The following is an 18,107-nucleotide window of genomic DNA, read 5'->3' as shown; positions in this document are numbered from 1 at the left end:
TTTTTTTTTTTTTTTGGCCAGGCAGTGTATAACATGCTGTGTGTTTGAATAGCTTTAAGCCAGATTTTGTAAAAGGTCTTTGATATTTCTGTTCGACAATCATGGGTCCTCCATCAAAAAATAAAAAAAAATAGAGTGCCATCTTATTTCTTCTGTTCCACTCTAACTGGATAATACTATTAAAAAATGCATCACTAATATGAATAAAAAGAACCTAAGCCTTATTTCTGTGTGTGCATGTGCGGTTGTATTTCCGTAGTTTTCAGAGAGACAGAGGGGATGTTGCCCTTTGAACATCTTCGATGGAAAGGGCATCCATGCTCCGACGTTGACACAATTGATATGTTTGCAGAGACAGGAGAGAGATAGGAGGTGGGTTGATAAGCAGATGTTTATGAATCTGGTTTATTCTGTCAGCAGGGGAAGACAGTTAGAGTGAGAAGTGAAAAAGAGACAAAAACCCTGCGGGGAAAGAAAAAATAAAAAAGGCAGCCTAGACACACAGAAGAACAGAGCTCTGCGTAATCAGTCAGTCTCATTGCAGGGCCCAACAGGTAACATACTTTTTTCTTCTAAATTTCTCCTTTGGAATAATACCTCCTTTTCAAAATTCTTTCTAACAGGTTGTGACAACACTGAAAGGTTTGACCCCCATACTTTTAAAAGGATTAATTAAGTTAACTAACAACACTCTGAGTGTCTGACCAACAATTTGAATTGAAAACTCTCGCGAGGTGGATTTTACTCCATTAATTACTTGGGTAAATCAATTGTGCCGGGGCTTTTCGAGTAGCGAGACAGGAGACAACTGTGTAAAGTGATTATGAAGTGCGATATAGAGGTTATTTCAGCCAGTCGTGATTATTATGGAAGTGACGACTAACGGCAAACGTTTCAAAAAGGTCAAACTAATTACATGAAATGGACAGGTGCCACACTGCGGCTGTTATTTTAATAATCATCCACTCTGCTTCATGAGAAACCATTGTTTGAAAATGCTCTAAAATTAGCTGCCAATCATTCCTGAATGCTGAAAATCACCCATCAGGGGAGCGTGAATCGAGTGTTAGAGTATTTACGCACAAATGTCCGGGTCTATTTGTGTCGGAGAGAGGAGTGAATGACGCATGACGGGCCACAGTGAGGGGACAGGTGAAACAAAGTCAAAGAAGAAAGAAAACAGATGAGAGTGTTAACAGTGCGCTGCCGCCCGCTCGCTGTGTGTTGTTCTGTGTTTGCATGATGCTCACATCCTCAGCAGGGAGCTTATGTCAAGTCTGGTCTGGCCTGACCTTTTCACTCTCCAGGCACGTTTTCAGCTCTCCAATACCTATCAAAAAAGAAAATCTACTCACCCCATGCCCTCTCCTCTGCTGCGAGCACAAACTTGCATCACACTCTCAGTCCACTTTCTCTTATTCATGCTTAACGTTCTAAGTATTCTACCCTGCACGCCTGTGCTTAGCTTCAAAATTTTCTCATCCTTTTGTCACTCTTGTCTCATTTATATTTCCTTTCTTCTTCGGCTTTCTGTCAATGTTTGAACGTTCTTTTGAAAAACTGTATGCAGCACGGGCCCTCTTTGTGAAAGACCCCCGTGGAAACGCAGGCACTGGAAGCAGAATGGGATCGAGCCAAGCCGTGTTTGCAAAAGTATTGATGTGCCCTTTATTTTCAGATGTTTTTAAACTGTATTGTTTGACTATCTTTTGGTGCCTTTTTCATTGTTGACCACAGATATGGAGTTCATCTGGCTGTACACCTTGTGCCAGTGCACTCTATCGGTCTCTGTGATCGTCTTCAGCGTGAGGCTGTGCATGGCGGTCAGCACCAGAACTGAAGGGACGCAGGCGGCCAGAGGTCAACTTGGGAGCGTCTCGTGCTGCCTTCGACTGTGCCTGGGCTACGTGGGGGCTGTAGGTGGGGCTTTAGGGGTCCCTGTGACCGTGCTACTCAACCTACGAACACCCCAGTGTCTGTACACCTGCATAACCCTCGTGTGCTGCCCCTTGCTGATCCGGCAGTTTACCATGTTCTTGTTAATGCTGCTGACGCTGGACGTCCACCTTCAGCACAATTTGGCAGACAGGTGAGTAGAAACTGCTTGGCTCAGCGGAAATGGGCGAGAAATGAAAATCTCGTTTTAACAGTATGTGTTGGCCATTAAAAGGGTTCAGATATTTACAAATGATGCCGTCATGAAAATAATACTTCAAAATGAAAGAAAAACTTCAAAGTGCAAGTGGAGCCTGAAAACTTCCCTACACATTTGTGGGAAAAGGTGGATATATGAGCTGCAAGACAACCAGCACCCTTAGGGATGCTTTCAGGAAGTTATAAAGAAAATCAGTGAGTGAAGATGAAATAAATAACTTATTAAAATGTACCACTGTATGGGATGTTTTCTATAGGAAAACTGTTTGTTCAGAGCTCCCAAAAGTGTTTTATTATCCATTGTCAATTTCTGACTATAATTTTAAATTTGTGGGTTTCTTTTATTTAATATTTAACAGACTTGATCCAAAGGAAATAAAAGCAAAAGCCAGCAATAGAGGAGCTAGCTGTTGAAAAGCATAATTTGGACAAATTTGGCTTTTTGTTTAAAAGGTCCTCAGGTTTAGAAGAGTTTGACAAAAGCAATAAAATAGTTTGCCGTTGAGAATTTTTGACTCTCAGGTGAAACATTGGCTTCATATGAAAGCAACTCTGAGAACTCTGACCTAAACTCGCCTTTGATTTATTCAAACCTTATCATGCAATAAGAATTTAAAACTGCTTAATAGCTGCAGTAAAATATTTTTTCTTGTATTTTACTCACATTGTGATTTTATCATTGATTTTAGTTGCACTTTGTAGCACCATGAGATTTTTGTTAATGGAAAGTGCGTTACAAATTACATTCATCATTATTATTATTATTATTATTATTATTATTATTTTTATTGTAAAACGCACCAGAGTTCATTTAAAAATGATCAGGATGTAGCAGAAATGTCAAATATGAGTTAAATTAATTCTTGAGCCATATTGCATCTGTGGTGGTAATGAAAAATATCACCATTTTTAACATTTAATAAATGGAGACTGCCAATGCAATGCATAGGAGAGCAGTGCATTAATGCACTCTACACCTAATAAGCGTTTATTTATTTATTTATTTATCTTCCGTCTCCCTCAATGAGGCCCGAACGTGCACACGCACAAAAGCTATATCAAAACGACCGGCTCAATCTCGAGAAGGGAGCTCTTACTTTTATTGGCAATTGGAGTTACCATGGCAACATATTTTGCTAACAAATACACCATATTTCCCTATAGGAAAAGAATGGGAGAACGCTCGAGCACCAACTACTGTTGACACATGGCTTACAGTAGATGTCCCTGAAGAAAACAGAAACTCACTGTTGGATATCTTTGAAACTCACAGAAAGTAACCATCACATAAATGTCTAGAACTGATTAACGTTTGGAGCCATTTTGATTCAAGATGTCTGCCACAGCTACCTCAGCAAACACAAACTTGACTATAACTCGGTCATTCTTTGAGATATTGAGCTGAAATAAAGGATGGTTGTATCTCAGAGAGAGTTGTAATATATTCCTAATGAAAATCAAATATCCAAGATGGCAACCTAAGCAAAAAAAAAAGGAAAAATACAATAAATCGGACAATTTTAGTGATATTGAGCTGAAACTTGGTGTGGTAATAGCTGAGAATGTTTCCTATCAAATGCTGTATCAAAATCAAAAATCTAAGATGGCCACAAATGCGACATTTAAATGGCTTTAACTCTGCCATTTTGACACATACAGAACTGAAATTTGGTGAGGTTACAGCTGAGAACATCCCCTATCACGTACTGAATCCGAATCAGAAGTCCAAGATGGCTGCCTTAGCCAAAACAGAAAAATACAATAACTCTGCCATTTTTAGAGCTATCCAGCTGAAATGTGGTACAGTGGTAGCTGAGAGCGAACCCGAGCACATATTACTGTCAAATCAACAATTTAAATCGGCAGCAGCCTGGCAGTCCCCATCAAAGTTTCTCAAGGAACTTTCTAGTTTAAAAAAATATATATTTCTTTTTAGCTCACACTGAAGAGCAGTGCCTATATTAAGTCTGAATTGTTTTATTTTTTTTTGCCTGACAGATACTCTTTGGTGGTGACCCGTCGGAGAGCTTTGTGTGCGGTCTTGTTGTGTTGGGTGGGGTCAGTCCTGTCCTCCTTTGCCCAGTTCATAGGCACAGACATCCTTCACACCTGGACAAATGGCAGGACTGATCCAGGCACAGATGACCACGGGTTGGATGGCAACTGGACAACCGCTTTGCCCCATCACACCACAACACCGCTCCCAAAATACCACAAGGACCGTAAGGTCATTGCAAAGTACCTACCGTACGGTGGCTTCTTGTCAAAATTTTATGTAGAGGACAAACACAACTTCACTTATGCTGAGATTCACAGCAGCCACTGGGGCGTGTGTGCACCAGACACTGTTCTCAGTCCTCAGTTTGTAGTTTATGTCCATGGGATTACAATTTTTATCCTGCCCTTACTTTTCTTAATGGCAATTTACTTTGCCCTGTTATGCACAAAGTTAAAAAAGGCCCTTATTAATCACGATGAAACAAAAAAGCACAAGTCCCATCTGGTCCATTTCATAGCCTTTTCCATTTGTCTTTTAGTTCTGCTTTGCCTGCCTCTCTACGTTATTGAGGCCCTCTTGCTTTTCACTCCTGATACTCATCTGCCTCCTTGGACCTGTGCAGTTGCCTTGTTCTTCTTTCAGCTGTACAGTCTCGTACCGCCTATCCTCTTCACCCCTCCAAGGAAACGAGCAGGAGAGGAGCAGGTATCCCTCCCTCTTGCTGTTCCCAACCTTACAGCAGCAGTAGTCCTTTCCAAAGGAAAATCTGTCCGCATGGCACTGCGTGAGGTAGTTCAGTCAGCTCCGTGGTCTTCAGCCAAACACTCTCTTAAAGCCAAAGTGTGCCCAGAGGTCTAAACCTTTCTTTTTTTTTGTAAAGTAAAAGCTCTGCATTCACACTTTTTTTTTAAGCTCAGAGCAAGAAGATAATCTTAAGACAACACTGTCTCCATGTCTCTATGTATATGTGCAATACAAGCAACTTGTTGACCATTTAATTTTAGAAGCATTACTGTTTGTTATTGGATTTCTATCAGCAACACCATGCCTGCACACATTACATCTTACTCGCAAACGAAAAGGCCAGTTAATTATTAGGTCCCCCACCAAATGTCAGTGGGAAAATTAAGTCTCAAGATGATAAGTGCTATCCTGATCACAGATGTCTGCTTTCTTTGACTGCTTCCTATGGGTCTATGTTGAGCCGTTTTAAATCTCAGCTAAGCTAACCATCATCAATGTTCGTGTATATATACTGTACATATGTGTGTATGTGTTACAGCGTTTAGTTATTCTCTAATAACAGTGGTCAAGATAGAATCTGCAATTGTAGTGCGAGTGTAATTAACCTGGTTATGACACATATACTCATGGCTGTTTTGATTTTATGTGTGAATACAACGTGAAGCTTTGTTGAAATAAAAAGAAGAGTCTTGCTCACAATAATTGGATTCTTCATCTTGTACTATGCTGGTGTTAAGAAGTCACTGATGGGGGGGGGGATACATTTCTTTCTGCATAGAACATGGACATGAAAGTCGACGTCTTTTTTTCCCTCCACTCTACTGTTTGTCACAATTATTGATTGCTTTCCCTCTCAAAGTTTTTAAAATGTCAGCTTTTATAATTACCTAATTATTTTCAGCTCTGTATAGCCTACTGCTCGTGTCCATAATTAAATGATTTTCTCCCTTGTCAAGCTTGTTCTTACTCTGTATTTCTCTTTCATTTTGCTAAAAGCTATAGACGGTACGGTTTCAGTCTGTACAAAAGTTTCTGAGTTGAACTCAGTACTGATGGAGCAGTCTGGTAAAGCTAGATAGACCAAACATTTCCTTTGCTTTTGCCGTGCAGTTCTCCATTCATTTGTGCCCGAAAGCACTTTGCCGTCTGATTATGCAAAATCAACACACACACTCGCCACCTCAATCAATGCCTCATGCTACACCTTCACTCTGCACACATCTTTGATGAGACCAAAGAACAGAAGCTGCATTCAGGTTGCCTTTAATGATGGACAAAACGGTTAAATCCACCATAAATAAATAGTTTGGGTTTCACTAGAGTTTAGAGATACTTCCTGCAATTCGTCGAAATGAAACATGATGTAATAAATGGTTTATAACAGGGACAATAGTAGCTGTAAACCCATTCCAAGGTATTGATTGCTTAAACGGACATAAAAAACAAAAAGTGTGATTCATAGATTTGTTTTATGTCATTATAGTCCAGATAAAATATAGTCACTTGATGGCATAAATTCTACACATATTGTTTTCTGGCTTTTCTTATCATTGATTTGTCCATTAGTCATTTTTTGTGTTTATGCATTTAGCTGTCACTTACAGTGGCAGTCAAATAATTATTGGGACAAGTACTTTATTGCATCATTATTATGCTCTTATATTTATTAAAACACTTTTGGAAAAGACAAACGATAAGTACGAGGGCCAACAGTGAAGTTAAGTTCAAACTGAAATGCACATAGCCTCAGTTGGTGAGTTGAATTGAATTTATTTTTGACTCTATACTATAGCCCAGTGTTTCTCAAAGTGGGGGCTGCGGCCCCCTGGGGGGCCGCCAGGGGGCGCTATGGGGTCCCAGAAAGCTGGAGAGAAGAAGATTAAAAAGAAATTTAAAAAGCAAAAATAATAAAAATTGTCCACTGGGGCATCTGTATCTGTCATTTCCAGATAATATCGCTTGAGCGAAAGGTTAGATTTCATTTGTTTTGTTCTTCTGGTCAACAGTTTGTTAAAAAGTTGTTGTTTTCAGTGGGAATAGAATACAGTGTTTAAAACATGTTAGTTAATAACATTTTATGCTCAGCAGCTGTAATAATTAATTGGATATAGTGAATAAAAGTTAAAACATTCTAAAAGTTGATATTTCTTTACATATTTTGTAACAGTGCTTGTGAGTTGGGGGGGCTCAGCCTGAAGCAATGCTGTTTGAGGGGCCATGGCACGGAAAAGTTTGGGAACCCCTGGGGCCATCAAATCTTGGCAGTTGTGAATTTTTTTTTCCAAATATAAACCAAATGCAAAACCAAAAGTCAAACAAAAATTAGATATTTTTTTTTTATTTTTTTTTTTGTGAGAAGACAAAACAAAGAACCAACCAAAGACAGAAAAGCGTTTTCTCAACCCCACAAGAAAAACAGTCTTTGAACGTCTTAATTCGAAGGACATTCTCTTCTGTTTGAAGACGTTCAAAGGACAATATTCTTAGTTTTATTACTCACTGACCACAGTGAGGCTGATAGCGGGAGCTACCAGGGCCACCTCTGCGTCATCATAAACTGCAGATATGTCTAGTTTCGACTGAATTGTTTGCTGTCAGGAGTGTCAACTCATGCTGGTGGTGCTTTGGTGAGTCCATTACTTTGATTGCCGTTTGACAATCTGTCTTTATGACAGGCGACTGCGGAGCTTCGCCATCGATGGAGGAGAAACACATCGATCTATCACCTTGTGACCTCCAGCGGCTTTCAAATCTAGCCTTGCACACAGATAGACATGTTGAGTGCTCCTCGACAGAATCGGGTATTGATTGTGTGGAAGGTAATGGCAGAGTCATATTTTTCTGTGTGCATCCGACTTAACCCTCCTGCCACCCTTTCTTCCACACTATCTGTTCGTGTGATTCATTAACCTAACTTCACGACGCTCCGTTTTGTTTATTTTGCATGAGCTGGCAGTTTCAGCTGGCTCCATCACCTCCGTCTTCCCACCTATAATTCGACCATTCTCCATTGATTTAATCAAATGCTCACTTGGAAAACATCAAAACCAGTAACTGATTACACAGTTCACACACAAATAACAGTCGGATCAAGTTCTTTTTGGATTCTTTTTTTTTTATTTTGTCGTGCTTTGTATCTTTCCCCTATAAAGAAATAGTTAGCTATATATCAACAGTGACACATGGACTCTAAAATAAACAAGTGTAAGACAGGAGAAGAGACAACTAGGCACAGTAGACGAAGAGAGAAATACTGGCAAAGAGAGCAAAGAGGAAAAGAGTGAAAATTAACAGCATATTTTTCTATAGTAAAACCAAAAACGAACCATGGGAAGTGTACAGTTCTTTAACATTTACAATTGTAATAATAACAACGGCAATAATAATAACAGTAACAACAATCAGAATTGTTCAAATAATAACAATAATTATTAAAAAAAACAAAACAATAAGACCTGTGGTTTCTCATAAAGACAAATGATTTTTTTTTATCCTTTTTTATTTTCTTTAAAGATCACTGGACAGTAGTTTGTTCGGCGTTGCACCTCTATAGGCTAATATTCTGTGTTAGTATAGTTGCTTCATAATGCGTTTCAATAGTAAACAGTTTTTTTTTTTTCGTAAAAGTTTAATTTAATTTATGTCACTGGTCTTTTTTTATACAAAGAATTCAGAGATATGTATATATGTTCTGTCAACGCGTTTACTGTATGAATGTGTGCATGAAGCTTCATATGGGTGGTGATGTTCAGAAAAAAAACATCCATTTTGTTCGTTCATCGGCACCGTTTGCTCCTCCTCCTCTTATCGGGGACTGTTAAATCTTTTGATCCTCTTAATGACATTCTAAAAATAATTAAGCTTCTTTTTTAAAGTCTTAAGAAGTCATATTCCTTTCGTCTTCCTCAGGAACACAGTCCAATGCTAATCCTTTCATTACTAGGGGCCAACATAAGGAGTGATGATAGAAGGAGACAGAGGAAAAAATAATAGAAGATGTGTGTGGAGGGGTGGCTGGTGTAAAGAGAGGATGATGGATGTTGACAGCCGTATAGAAGACAGCCATATTTTCCTTTACTCTTGTAGTGAGAGAGAAAAAACATCACTTAAACCTGGTTTTCCTTATAAAATAAATGGTAAACTACCCAACACAGAAAGCAAACAGAAAAGTTGGCTTGTTCTTAAAGTATACTGTAGATACTTCCTTTGATTCTGGTTTTACAAACTGTTGGGAATTATACAGGTGCATCTCAAACATTTAGAATATCATGAAATTGTTCTATGTTTTTTGTCAGTCATTTCAGAAAGTGAAACGCATATAAATTCATTACACACAGAGTGAAATATTTCAAGCCTTTATTTTTTTGTCATTTTGATCCTTATGGCTTACAAATAATGAAAAACAGAAAATTCAGTGTTTCAGAAAATTGGAATATTATGAAGAGGTTCAATATTAGAAACTCCTGGTGTCACAAACTAATCATTTAATTAAGTCCTAGACGTGAGCTACAAATGTCTCAGTCCTTAAGTCCAGCCACTCCTGAACCAGAAACATCAGAAGCATCTTACCTGCTGAAGAACAAAAGAAATGGACTGCTGCTCAGTGGTCCAATGTCCTCTTTTCAGATGAAAGTAAATTCAGTTCAGGTTATTGATATAGCACCAAGTCACAACAAAAGTCATCTCAGGGCACTGAACAGAAATGAAAGTAAATTTTCATGTTATTTTTAAATCAAGATCCCAGAGTCTGGAGGAAGAGTGCAGAGGCCCAGAATCCATGTTGCTTGAAATCCAGAGTGAAGTTTCCACAGTCAGTGATGGTTTGGGTCCATGTCCTCTGCTGGTGTTGGTCCACTGTGTTTTCTGAAGTCCACAGTCCACGCAGCTTCTACCAGAACATTTTAGAGCTCTTCATACTTCCTTCTGCTGATGAGCTTTATGGACATGCTGATTTAATTTTCCAGCAGGACTTGCCCACACTGCCAAAGGTACCAAAAGCTGGTTGTGGAATATTCCAATTTTATGAAACACTGAATTTTGGTTTTTTGTTATTTGCAAGCCATAATCATCAAAATTACAAGAAATAAAGACTTGAAAAATGTTACTCTATTTGTAACATCTGTTTTGAAATGATTGACAAAAAAAAAATTTGAACTTTTTCATAATATTCTAATATTTTGAGACGCACCTGTATATGAGTTGCGCTCTGTAGACAATGCCCTTTTGGCAATTGGAAAAATTTAAGTGTTTTACCATTGAGTGCTAAATAGTTCCTGTCCAGCTTTCTCCCTCTTAGTCCCATCTCGTTCCTCGCACAGCGCTCTGACTGTCTCCTTCAGTTAAAGATTGCGCTATGTGAAATGGATTCTTCTATTCTCCAGGCGGGGAATTATAGCAGTCATCTGCCTCTAATTCCCCTTCCACTTTGGCGGCTGCACAGGCAGAGTGCCGCTTTTCATTGTGTTGCCCTCTTCCCTTCTCGATCAAAATAATTATGGCATCATTTTGCTTTTGTCTACATTCACTTCACTCTGTTGCAGCTTTTTCACACTGCCTCTACTTTCCCCCCAGTGTTTTCGACTTACAGTACTGTATATGGCACAGTCGTAAATGTCTGCGGGGCCTCGAGGCGCTTTGTCTCTCTCTCTTGGGTTATGCGAGTGTGTATGGAGTATATGGAGTGGAATGGCGTGTGATGGATTGGTTGTGTGGAGAATCTGTATACAGTCACTTTCAGAAGGCCGCCTATTATGGCGCATTGTATAGAAGTGTTTGTGTGTGTATGTATACTGTATACAAGTTGGGAGATAAGGAGAGAACAGGGTAGGGGTACGAGGTCAGAATAAAAGGGATTAGGGAAAGAAAAGGGCTACAGTAGGTACTCCTTCTTGCCCTGGCTGGCGTCGTTCCCATTTAGGAAGGCCTCCTGCACTTCACCATGTTCATCCAACCCGCTGGCTTCATGGGTAAGATAGGAACCTGGATGAAAAGAGTGAGAAAGAGAGCAGAGAACAGAGAGAGAGAGAGAGAGAGAGAGAGAAAGAGGGGAGAGAAACAAGAGGGAGATCGTAGGGGGGAGGTTAGGTGGCAAAGCGTCATGATCATTGCAGCGCCATGCAGCATTGTCACAGCAATCAGCGCTAATTTCATAGTCTTCCATACCTATGACTGATTAATCCATTAGTTAACTGACTGTTAGGTCAATACCAGGCAAGAATAGGCTCTCGTGTACGGTATGAGCCTACAGGGCAGAAAATTAGAGATGGCAGATGGATGCGTGAATAGAAAAGTCACAAGAGATGAAGGTAACAGAAAAGGGAGAATTGAAGAGAGTAAAAGATGGGGAGGGAAGAGAAATAGGCAGAAAAGAGTGGAGGTAATGTTAGGTGCAAGTGAACAATTCAAGTTTGCATCACCCAGAAAACAAGCCCAACGTACCATAACCACCCTGGAATCCATATAGTAAATGGATCTGTGTGGTATATATTATATAAAACAAGCACTGCCTAAGTCATCTCCCAGAGAGTCATTTTCAGTCTAGAAGTGAGTGACACCTTCATTCTTCTTACCACAGAGGTTGAATGGTTTGCTGACAGTCACAATGGCCCAAAAACAAAGCCCTAATGGCCCTGTCTCACCATTGATTGGCTGTAATGGTCCTGTCCCTGTGCTGATTCGCAGTCAAGACATGCCGGATGTTGACAGGCAGCTTGTCCAGCCATAGGGTGACTTATCCTGGCTTCAGCCTGCTACCCTATTCTCAGATCATTTATTGGCAGCTGCAGCATGTCACACAACACTGCCAGTAAGAAGAGCACTTAAAAGGATAGGAAACGGGGGAGGACTCTTTTGAGTCTTGATACACTAACAAAGTCATAAAACACTAAGACCACACCTTTTCCACCCCACCCTTTCTCTTCGATCAGCCTGGCCAAGATCATTTATTACAGACAGCGCCTTGCCAGAAAGGAGCATCTTATCCAACCTTGCTATTTGCTGACAATTTTACACCTTAGTTTAAAATATTGTTTACAGAGAATTTGGATGTAAGTAGCCACATATGACTGAAACTATGCCAAAAAAGTAATTATTAAAACTATACCTGTGGCAAAAGTGAGAACGATACGTCAACTATTGATTTTCTGTTTGTAAAAGGAGCTTTTGAGAGTTTCTGTTTTGGTGAGAAGATTTAAGGGTATATCTGTCCATTACCTTTCTGCCGAACAGAGCACCAGATGGTGACAATGAGGACACAGATGACGGTGAAAACCAGAAGGGCCAGAACGCCACCTATCACTGCATATGGTACTGCACTGTGAGTCTCTACCACTGCACCAGGATCTGAGGAAAAAAGAAAGACAAAACAAGCAAGACAATTAGTGTTCATCAGTAATTAGTAGATTGTGAGGTATGCTGATAAAATTGGGGGGAGGGAAGAGTTCATACAAAAGAAACTGAGACAAAGAAAACGATTGATCAAAAATGAAAGAAGGATAAAGAGGAGACAAAGAAGGCACTGCATGGGAGAGGGTACTGGGAGGAAGACGTGAGAAAAGAGAATTCGATATCTTCCACCTAACTTATATTATCACCTTTCATCACCCCAACTGAACAGTATGACAGACAGTCTCTGAATGGGTGAGAAAAGGGTGGAGAAATGAGGAGAGCAAATAAAGAAATAAAGAGAGAAACTCCATCCAAGCACATGATAAAGGCGCAATGCATGTTGAAGGAAGAAAAATTGGGTTTTGTTTTGTAGTGAAAACTTTAGTAACACAAACACACACAGAGAACAGTAAAATACAAACTGTCTGAAAAAAAGTTTGTTGAATTATTCGACAACGTGTGGCTAAAATTTGCAGCATTGGTTAAAATTTATTAATGAAAAAATACACCTTTTACAAGTTTTATATTCTACTCATAAACAAAACAAGCCAATTATGAAAAATAAAAAGAACAATTTACATACAGGTGCAGTGAAGTTTATTATTATCCATCTCATAAATACAGCAAAAGAACCCTTCTTCATCTGTGATAGGTTAAGTATGGCAGTATTACCTACAGGCCAGTATTTGGAATTAGATTCCTACATTTATTAATTGTTTTAATACACATATCCTTTGTGATGCTAAAAGTAAGGATAGATTTTCAAGTTTACAGTTTCAGCAAGAAGGTTGCCCAGCATTATTGATTAGTTATTAATTTGATTTCCTGCACTGAACTATTAAAACTGGCCAGAATGAATCCCCTTATTATGTGAACGCTCATGAAGCATTCACACTATTGAGATTCATTTTTCTGTCGTACGTTTTTCTGCACAATTCTCATCCTGCAATTTTTAAGCTATTTCAACAAATCGTAGTGGAACAACCCAGTTATGTTGGTGCTAAGATGGTGTCTTTGGCCCGCCCCCTCCTCTTGTGCTGGCCCTCTTCCTCGTTGACAGTCATGTCAAACTGGTTCAAAATCAAAAAAGTCCATGCTCAATAATCCAGGTATACAATTCAACAATTTTCAGTCAGGTCATCTGGACAGTTTCTTTTTTTGCTGAAACATTTCACCTTCTATCCAGAAGGCTTCATCAGTCAGGTTTTTTTTTTTTAACTTAGTTTAGCTTTTTTTAAATATTTAGCCTTTTCTGCCATTTTTTATTTCTCAGACAATGACTTGAGCTCATTTTACATCCTTCAAATCTTTAGATCTGTTTACAGCCTTTTACTGCTCCTTTCACATTTTGTTCAGGTTTAGCTTCTTTCAGCTTCCTTGTGTTCATTTCAGCTACTTTCAGATGTCTTTTCAGCATTTTTGTAATCCTTTCAGATTATTTCTGTTAACTACAAAATTGTTTTGATTCTTCTAACTTCTTTCTGCTAATTGCAGCTTGTTATGCCCCTTTCAGTTTATTTCTGAAAGTTTCAGCTTTTGCTACTATTTTAGCAACTATATAGCTGTTTTTATGGTAATTTAAGCTTAATTCAGCTACTTTCAGCTGTTTTTTTCCAGTATTTTTGTGCTCCTTTCAGATTATTTGTGCTAACTATAACATTTTTATACTTCTTCCATCTTCTTTCTCTAATTTCAGCTTTTTATGCTCCTTTTGGCTTATTTCAGCCATTTCTACTATTTCAGCTACTATTTAATGTTTTTATGCTAATTTAAGCTTTTTCAGCTAATTCCACTTTGTTTTTTATTGCAGTCATTTAAACTTTTTCCAGCCTAATTCAGCAAAAATGTGCTCTCTCACTTCCTTGTGGTAATTTATACTTCTTTCTGCATTTTTAGCTACTTTCTAGCAAAATTTTACTAATTTCAGCTTTTTTCAGATAATTTCCAATTGCACTCATTTCTGCTTAGTTCAGTCTAATTTTGCAAATGTGTTATTGCTGCTTTTTTATGCTAATTTAAGCTTGTTCTACTTTGTACATTTTCAGCTACATTTTTAGCTAATTTAAGCTGTTTTCAGATAAATTCAAGTTTTTTATGGTAATCTTTGCTACTTTCTGCCTAATTAACTTATTTCTACTAATTTCAACCTTTTTATTCTCATTTCAGCTTATTTCTGCTAGTTTCAGTTATGTCAGCTAATATTTAGCTGTTTTACACTAATTTTAGATTTTTCGGATAATTTCCCATTTTTTGCACTTATTTCAACTTATTTCAGCCTAATTCAGCAAAAAAATGTGCTCTATCCACCTTCTTTGCTTGTTTCTGCCTTTTTAACTACTTTTCAACTGACATTTTTCAGTCAAGTCATCTGGACAGTTTATTTTTTTGTGCTGAAAGGAAGAGGGCCAGCAATGGAGATGGGGCATACCAAAGAGACCATCTAATCACAAGCAGAACTGGTTTGTTCCACTTTGGAGTAAGCTGTTGGAGGAAGAATCAGTTTTGTTGTGTGTTTCCTTGACTGATGAAGCCTTCCGGATCGAAAGCAAAACGTTTCAGCACAAAAAAAAGAAACTGTCCAGATGACCTGACTGAAAAAAGTTGGATTTTATACCTGGATTATTGAGCATGGACTTTGTTACTTTTCAACTGTTTTTGCTAATTTCAGCTTTTTCTAATAATTTCTACTTTCTTTGTGCTCATTTTTGCTTCTTTCAGCCTAATTACGCAAACACGTGTTCTTTCTGTTTTATTCTGCTAATTTAGGCTTTTTCATCCATTTTAGCTACATTTAAGCACATTTCTTTCAGCTATTTTCAGCTGTTTTTCAGCACGTTCTTCTGCAATAAGCATTCACACTGCATTTTCGCAGGAAATGCAATTTCTCTAGTTCAAGAAGGTTTTATATTTTGTTAGCATCTATGAAAGTGATAAAAGGTAACATCTTGAAATTAATGAGCTGCAGCATTCAGTTAATCTACTGAAAGGAAATGGATGCTTGAGACATTGTGATATTCAGAACTTGTTAGTAAGAAAAGCCCAGAAGATATGAGTGTTTACATGTCTGTTGCATGTTTTAGCAACCACAACAGTCTGGCAACAACATATGGCATCTTTCTTAAAGAAAAATAAGAAGAACTGTCTGTTTAAATATGAATGAGTGCTGAAAAATGCATATCTTTTTATTCTGGACTCAAAGAGCATCTGGGTCACTGACAATAACAAAAGCCATTTGATGGGATATTGTCAAGTAGGAGCTGGTAAAGCCAACATAAAGCAAGGACATGGAGTTATTGATTCAGACCTGGGACCTTCATATAGGGTAGAATTAAAACATGAATCTTTAATAAAGAGCTAACACTTACAGATCAGGGGAGAAGGAGAAATTGATGGAGGAGGAGGAGGGGGAAAAGGGACGAATTAGCAGCTGAAGAAGAGAGTTCATTCTCGCGTACATATTTCTTGTGCTCTCACAAAGCCCCATGACAAACTGATTAAGTGCATGATCACGAATTGGCAGATGTGTGTATTATTTAAATGAATGCATCGGCAGTTACATGACGCATAGGACTGAAATGCATTAAAACAGGCCGAAGCAACATTTCACAGCAGAGGAGCTCAGCACTAAAGTGCACCACGTTTCCCTCATGCCAACCTGTTCTTAATCTCCTGCAGCCCAAAGCTCCACGGGAAATGACTGACAGTATTAAAAATTGTGTTGTTTCTCTGAGGAGTCCCATGGATCATACATCAACATTGACTAAACATCCACCAAAGTGTTCACTCTGCAGCTTTTCTTAAGACTCTTCCCTGCATCTCCTCACATGCCCAGCAGCTGAACAACCTCTGCCTGCCACAGAGGCAACAAAGGAACAAGAGGGATGCTTCTGCTCACTCTGCCTCATCTTTTCTTTTAAGTAAAAGAAGCAGACAGATAAGTGCGAGGTGTGAAACGAAACATGAGATTACAGTCAGCATGTCTTTGACGGAGCGCATAGTGAGATAAATAGAATATTTGGACAAATTTTAGTTTCTTTGCAAGTTTTCTTACACCTGCAGCGTAGCACTTTTCTGGACATATGTGGTCAGACCTGGTTCTCGGATCTTTCTTTCCTTCCTCTTTATAATTCAGTGTGTTTATGAAGAGTGTGTGAAGATAAATACATTTCCGTAACACCATCTGAGCTCTCCAGAGGCCAATGTCAGTCTGTAAGCTTTTCATGCAGATTCATTAGCAGTACCTACCAGGCGCCAGGACACCCAGCTAAGACCACACACTCACAAACGCTGACTGGGCAATGTGTGTGTGTGTGTGTGTGTGTGTGAGCGTGTGTGCTGGTGGTGTAACAAACAACCAGTTTTTTTATTTTTTATTTTTTAACAGATAGGTGGTAGCACATGGTGCATATGCAAGCAAACAGAAGCTCGTGTATAAATGTGTAAATGCAGGGCAAAGGAAGGCTGCAGAATAAAAATGAAAGCAGTGGGTGGGTGTGTTTGTGTGGGCGGATGTGAGAGCAGGAGTTGGGCACCTGAGAGCCATCAAACTGGTGGAGACACCACAGCAGAGCAGGAGAAGATGAGGAGACAGACTGAATGTAAGAGAAGATATGGCCTGCAAGAGTGGGATCATGGGAAAACAAAGCAGCATCTGTTAAACTTCTTCACTCCTGCTTCTTTGTGGGTTTTTCTTTTTTCTTTCCATGAAACTGGATTAAAAAGTTTGGCATATTTTCTTAATATTCTTGCAATTAAAATGTTTCTGAATTTTCAATTATTTGATTAACATATTTAAAAATCATACAGCATGTAGATACAGTTTAAGGAGTATTTTTGTTCAAATAATAAAAATAAATAAATAAAAACTATCTAAAAGCAGTAATAACAGCACACAAAGTATCCAGTTAATTAAATGTTGAAAGTCTATATCAAATTAAAAGCACCATTTTTGAAGGTGACATGATCATAAAACTGTGTAATTATAAAAATGTTAAGGCTGCGGGACGTTTCTGTCTTTGTTGCCTCACCCGCTTAATCTTTAAAAGGAAAAACAATTTGTGTTTCTTTAAGAAATTTCTTCATTTGTTTGTGTTTGATAAAAGATTTGAACCTCCTATCAGTTTGAGGTAATTTTTTTACAACTTATTAGTTACATAAATATAACAAATCAGATAGTTCGGAGGCTGTGGATCCAGCTGTGACCGTCTCATTCTACAAGTTAAATGACCTCATATCTACAGAAACCACGAGCATAAGAGGATCTCTGTCATGCCTTTTTTTTTTTTTTTTGGTTGGAAGAAATTTATCTTGTATTGGTGGACGGAACAACAACTGTTTTCAATGCATGTGTTTTCTGTAAATTCAGGCAAGGCTTACAGTTTTGAGTAAAAAAAGGAGTTATAGAAAAATAAATAAAGTGGCAAACATCAAAACAAAGGGTTTCTATGGAACTTGTTTAAAAGTTCTACCATCTCTGGGGCCACAGCAAATAGACCTTTATGAATACCAAGTATGGTCATAATACTTCATATTATTATTATTATTATTATTGTTATTATTATTATTATTATTATTATTAATAAACTAAGAAAGACACTTGGGATTGAGATTTCTGTCCTAAACAGAGTCAGTTCAAACATCTATAAAATTTTCCAAGCATAAAGGGAAAATACTTTTCACATCACAGAAGGACATAAAAGGTAATTAAAAACCTGTTTTCATCTTAACCCGTTTTCATTTTGACCCATGTTCATTTTGACCTGTTTTCATTTTGACCCGTGTTCATTTTAGCCTGTTTTCATTTTGACCTGTTTTCATTTTGACC

The 18,107-nt window shown here is 38.3% G+C and overlaps 2 protein-coding genes across 2 annotated transcripts in view; one reads left to right on the top strand and one right to left on the bottom strand.

Annotated features, from left to right (window-relative positions):
- Positions 1-1,718: 1,718 nt before the first annotated feature.
- LOC119409676 (adenosine receptor A1-like) lies at positions 1,719-5,011 on the top strand (the record flags this gene model as incomplete). The annotated part of the gene is made up of 2 exons (XM_037676578.1): positions 1,719-2,089; positions 4,153-5,011. Coding segments are annotated over 2 exons (1,230 nt in total), but the record flags the coding sequence as incomplete, so codon positions are not given.
- Positions 5,012-9,720: 4,709 nt separating this feature from the next.
- The window catches only part of cadm4 (cell adhesion molecule 4), a 215,627-nt gene continuing 207,240 nt past the window's right edge, over positions 9,721-18,107 (bottom strand). Inside the window, exons 7-8 of the mRNA XM_037676156.1 lie at positions 12,110-12,238; positions 9,721-10,876 (exon numbers count right to left, since the gene is read on the bottom strand). Coding sequence (XP_037532084.1) covers positions 10,767-10,876; positions 12,110-12,238 — 239 coding nt within the window. The 3' untranslated portion in view covers positions 9,721-10,766. The remainder of the gene's footprint in view (positions 10,877-12,109; positions 12,239-18,107) is intronic.

The sequence above is a fragment of the Nematolebias whitei genome, chromosome 5 (genome assembly GCF_014905685.2).
Source record: "Nematolebias whitei isolate Nwh7 chromosome 5, NemWhi1, whole genome shotgun sequence".
Lineage (NCBI taxonomy): Eukaryota > Metazoa > Chordata > Actinopteri > Cyprinodontiformes > Rivulidae > Nematolebias > Nematolebias whitei.
This window is presented reverse-complemented; position numbering and strand designations above follow the sequence as displayed.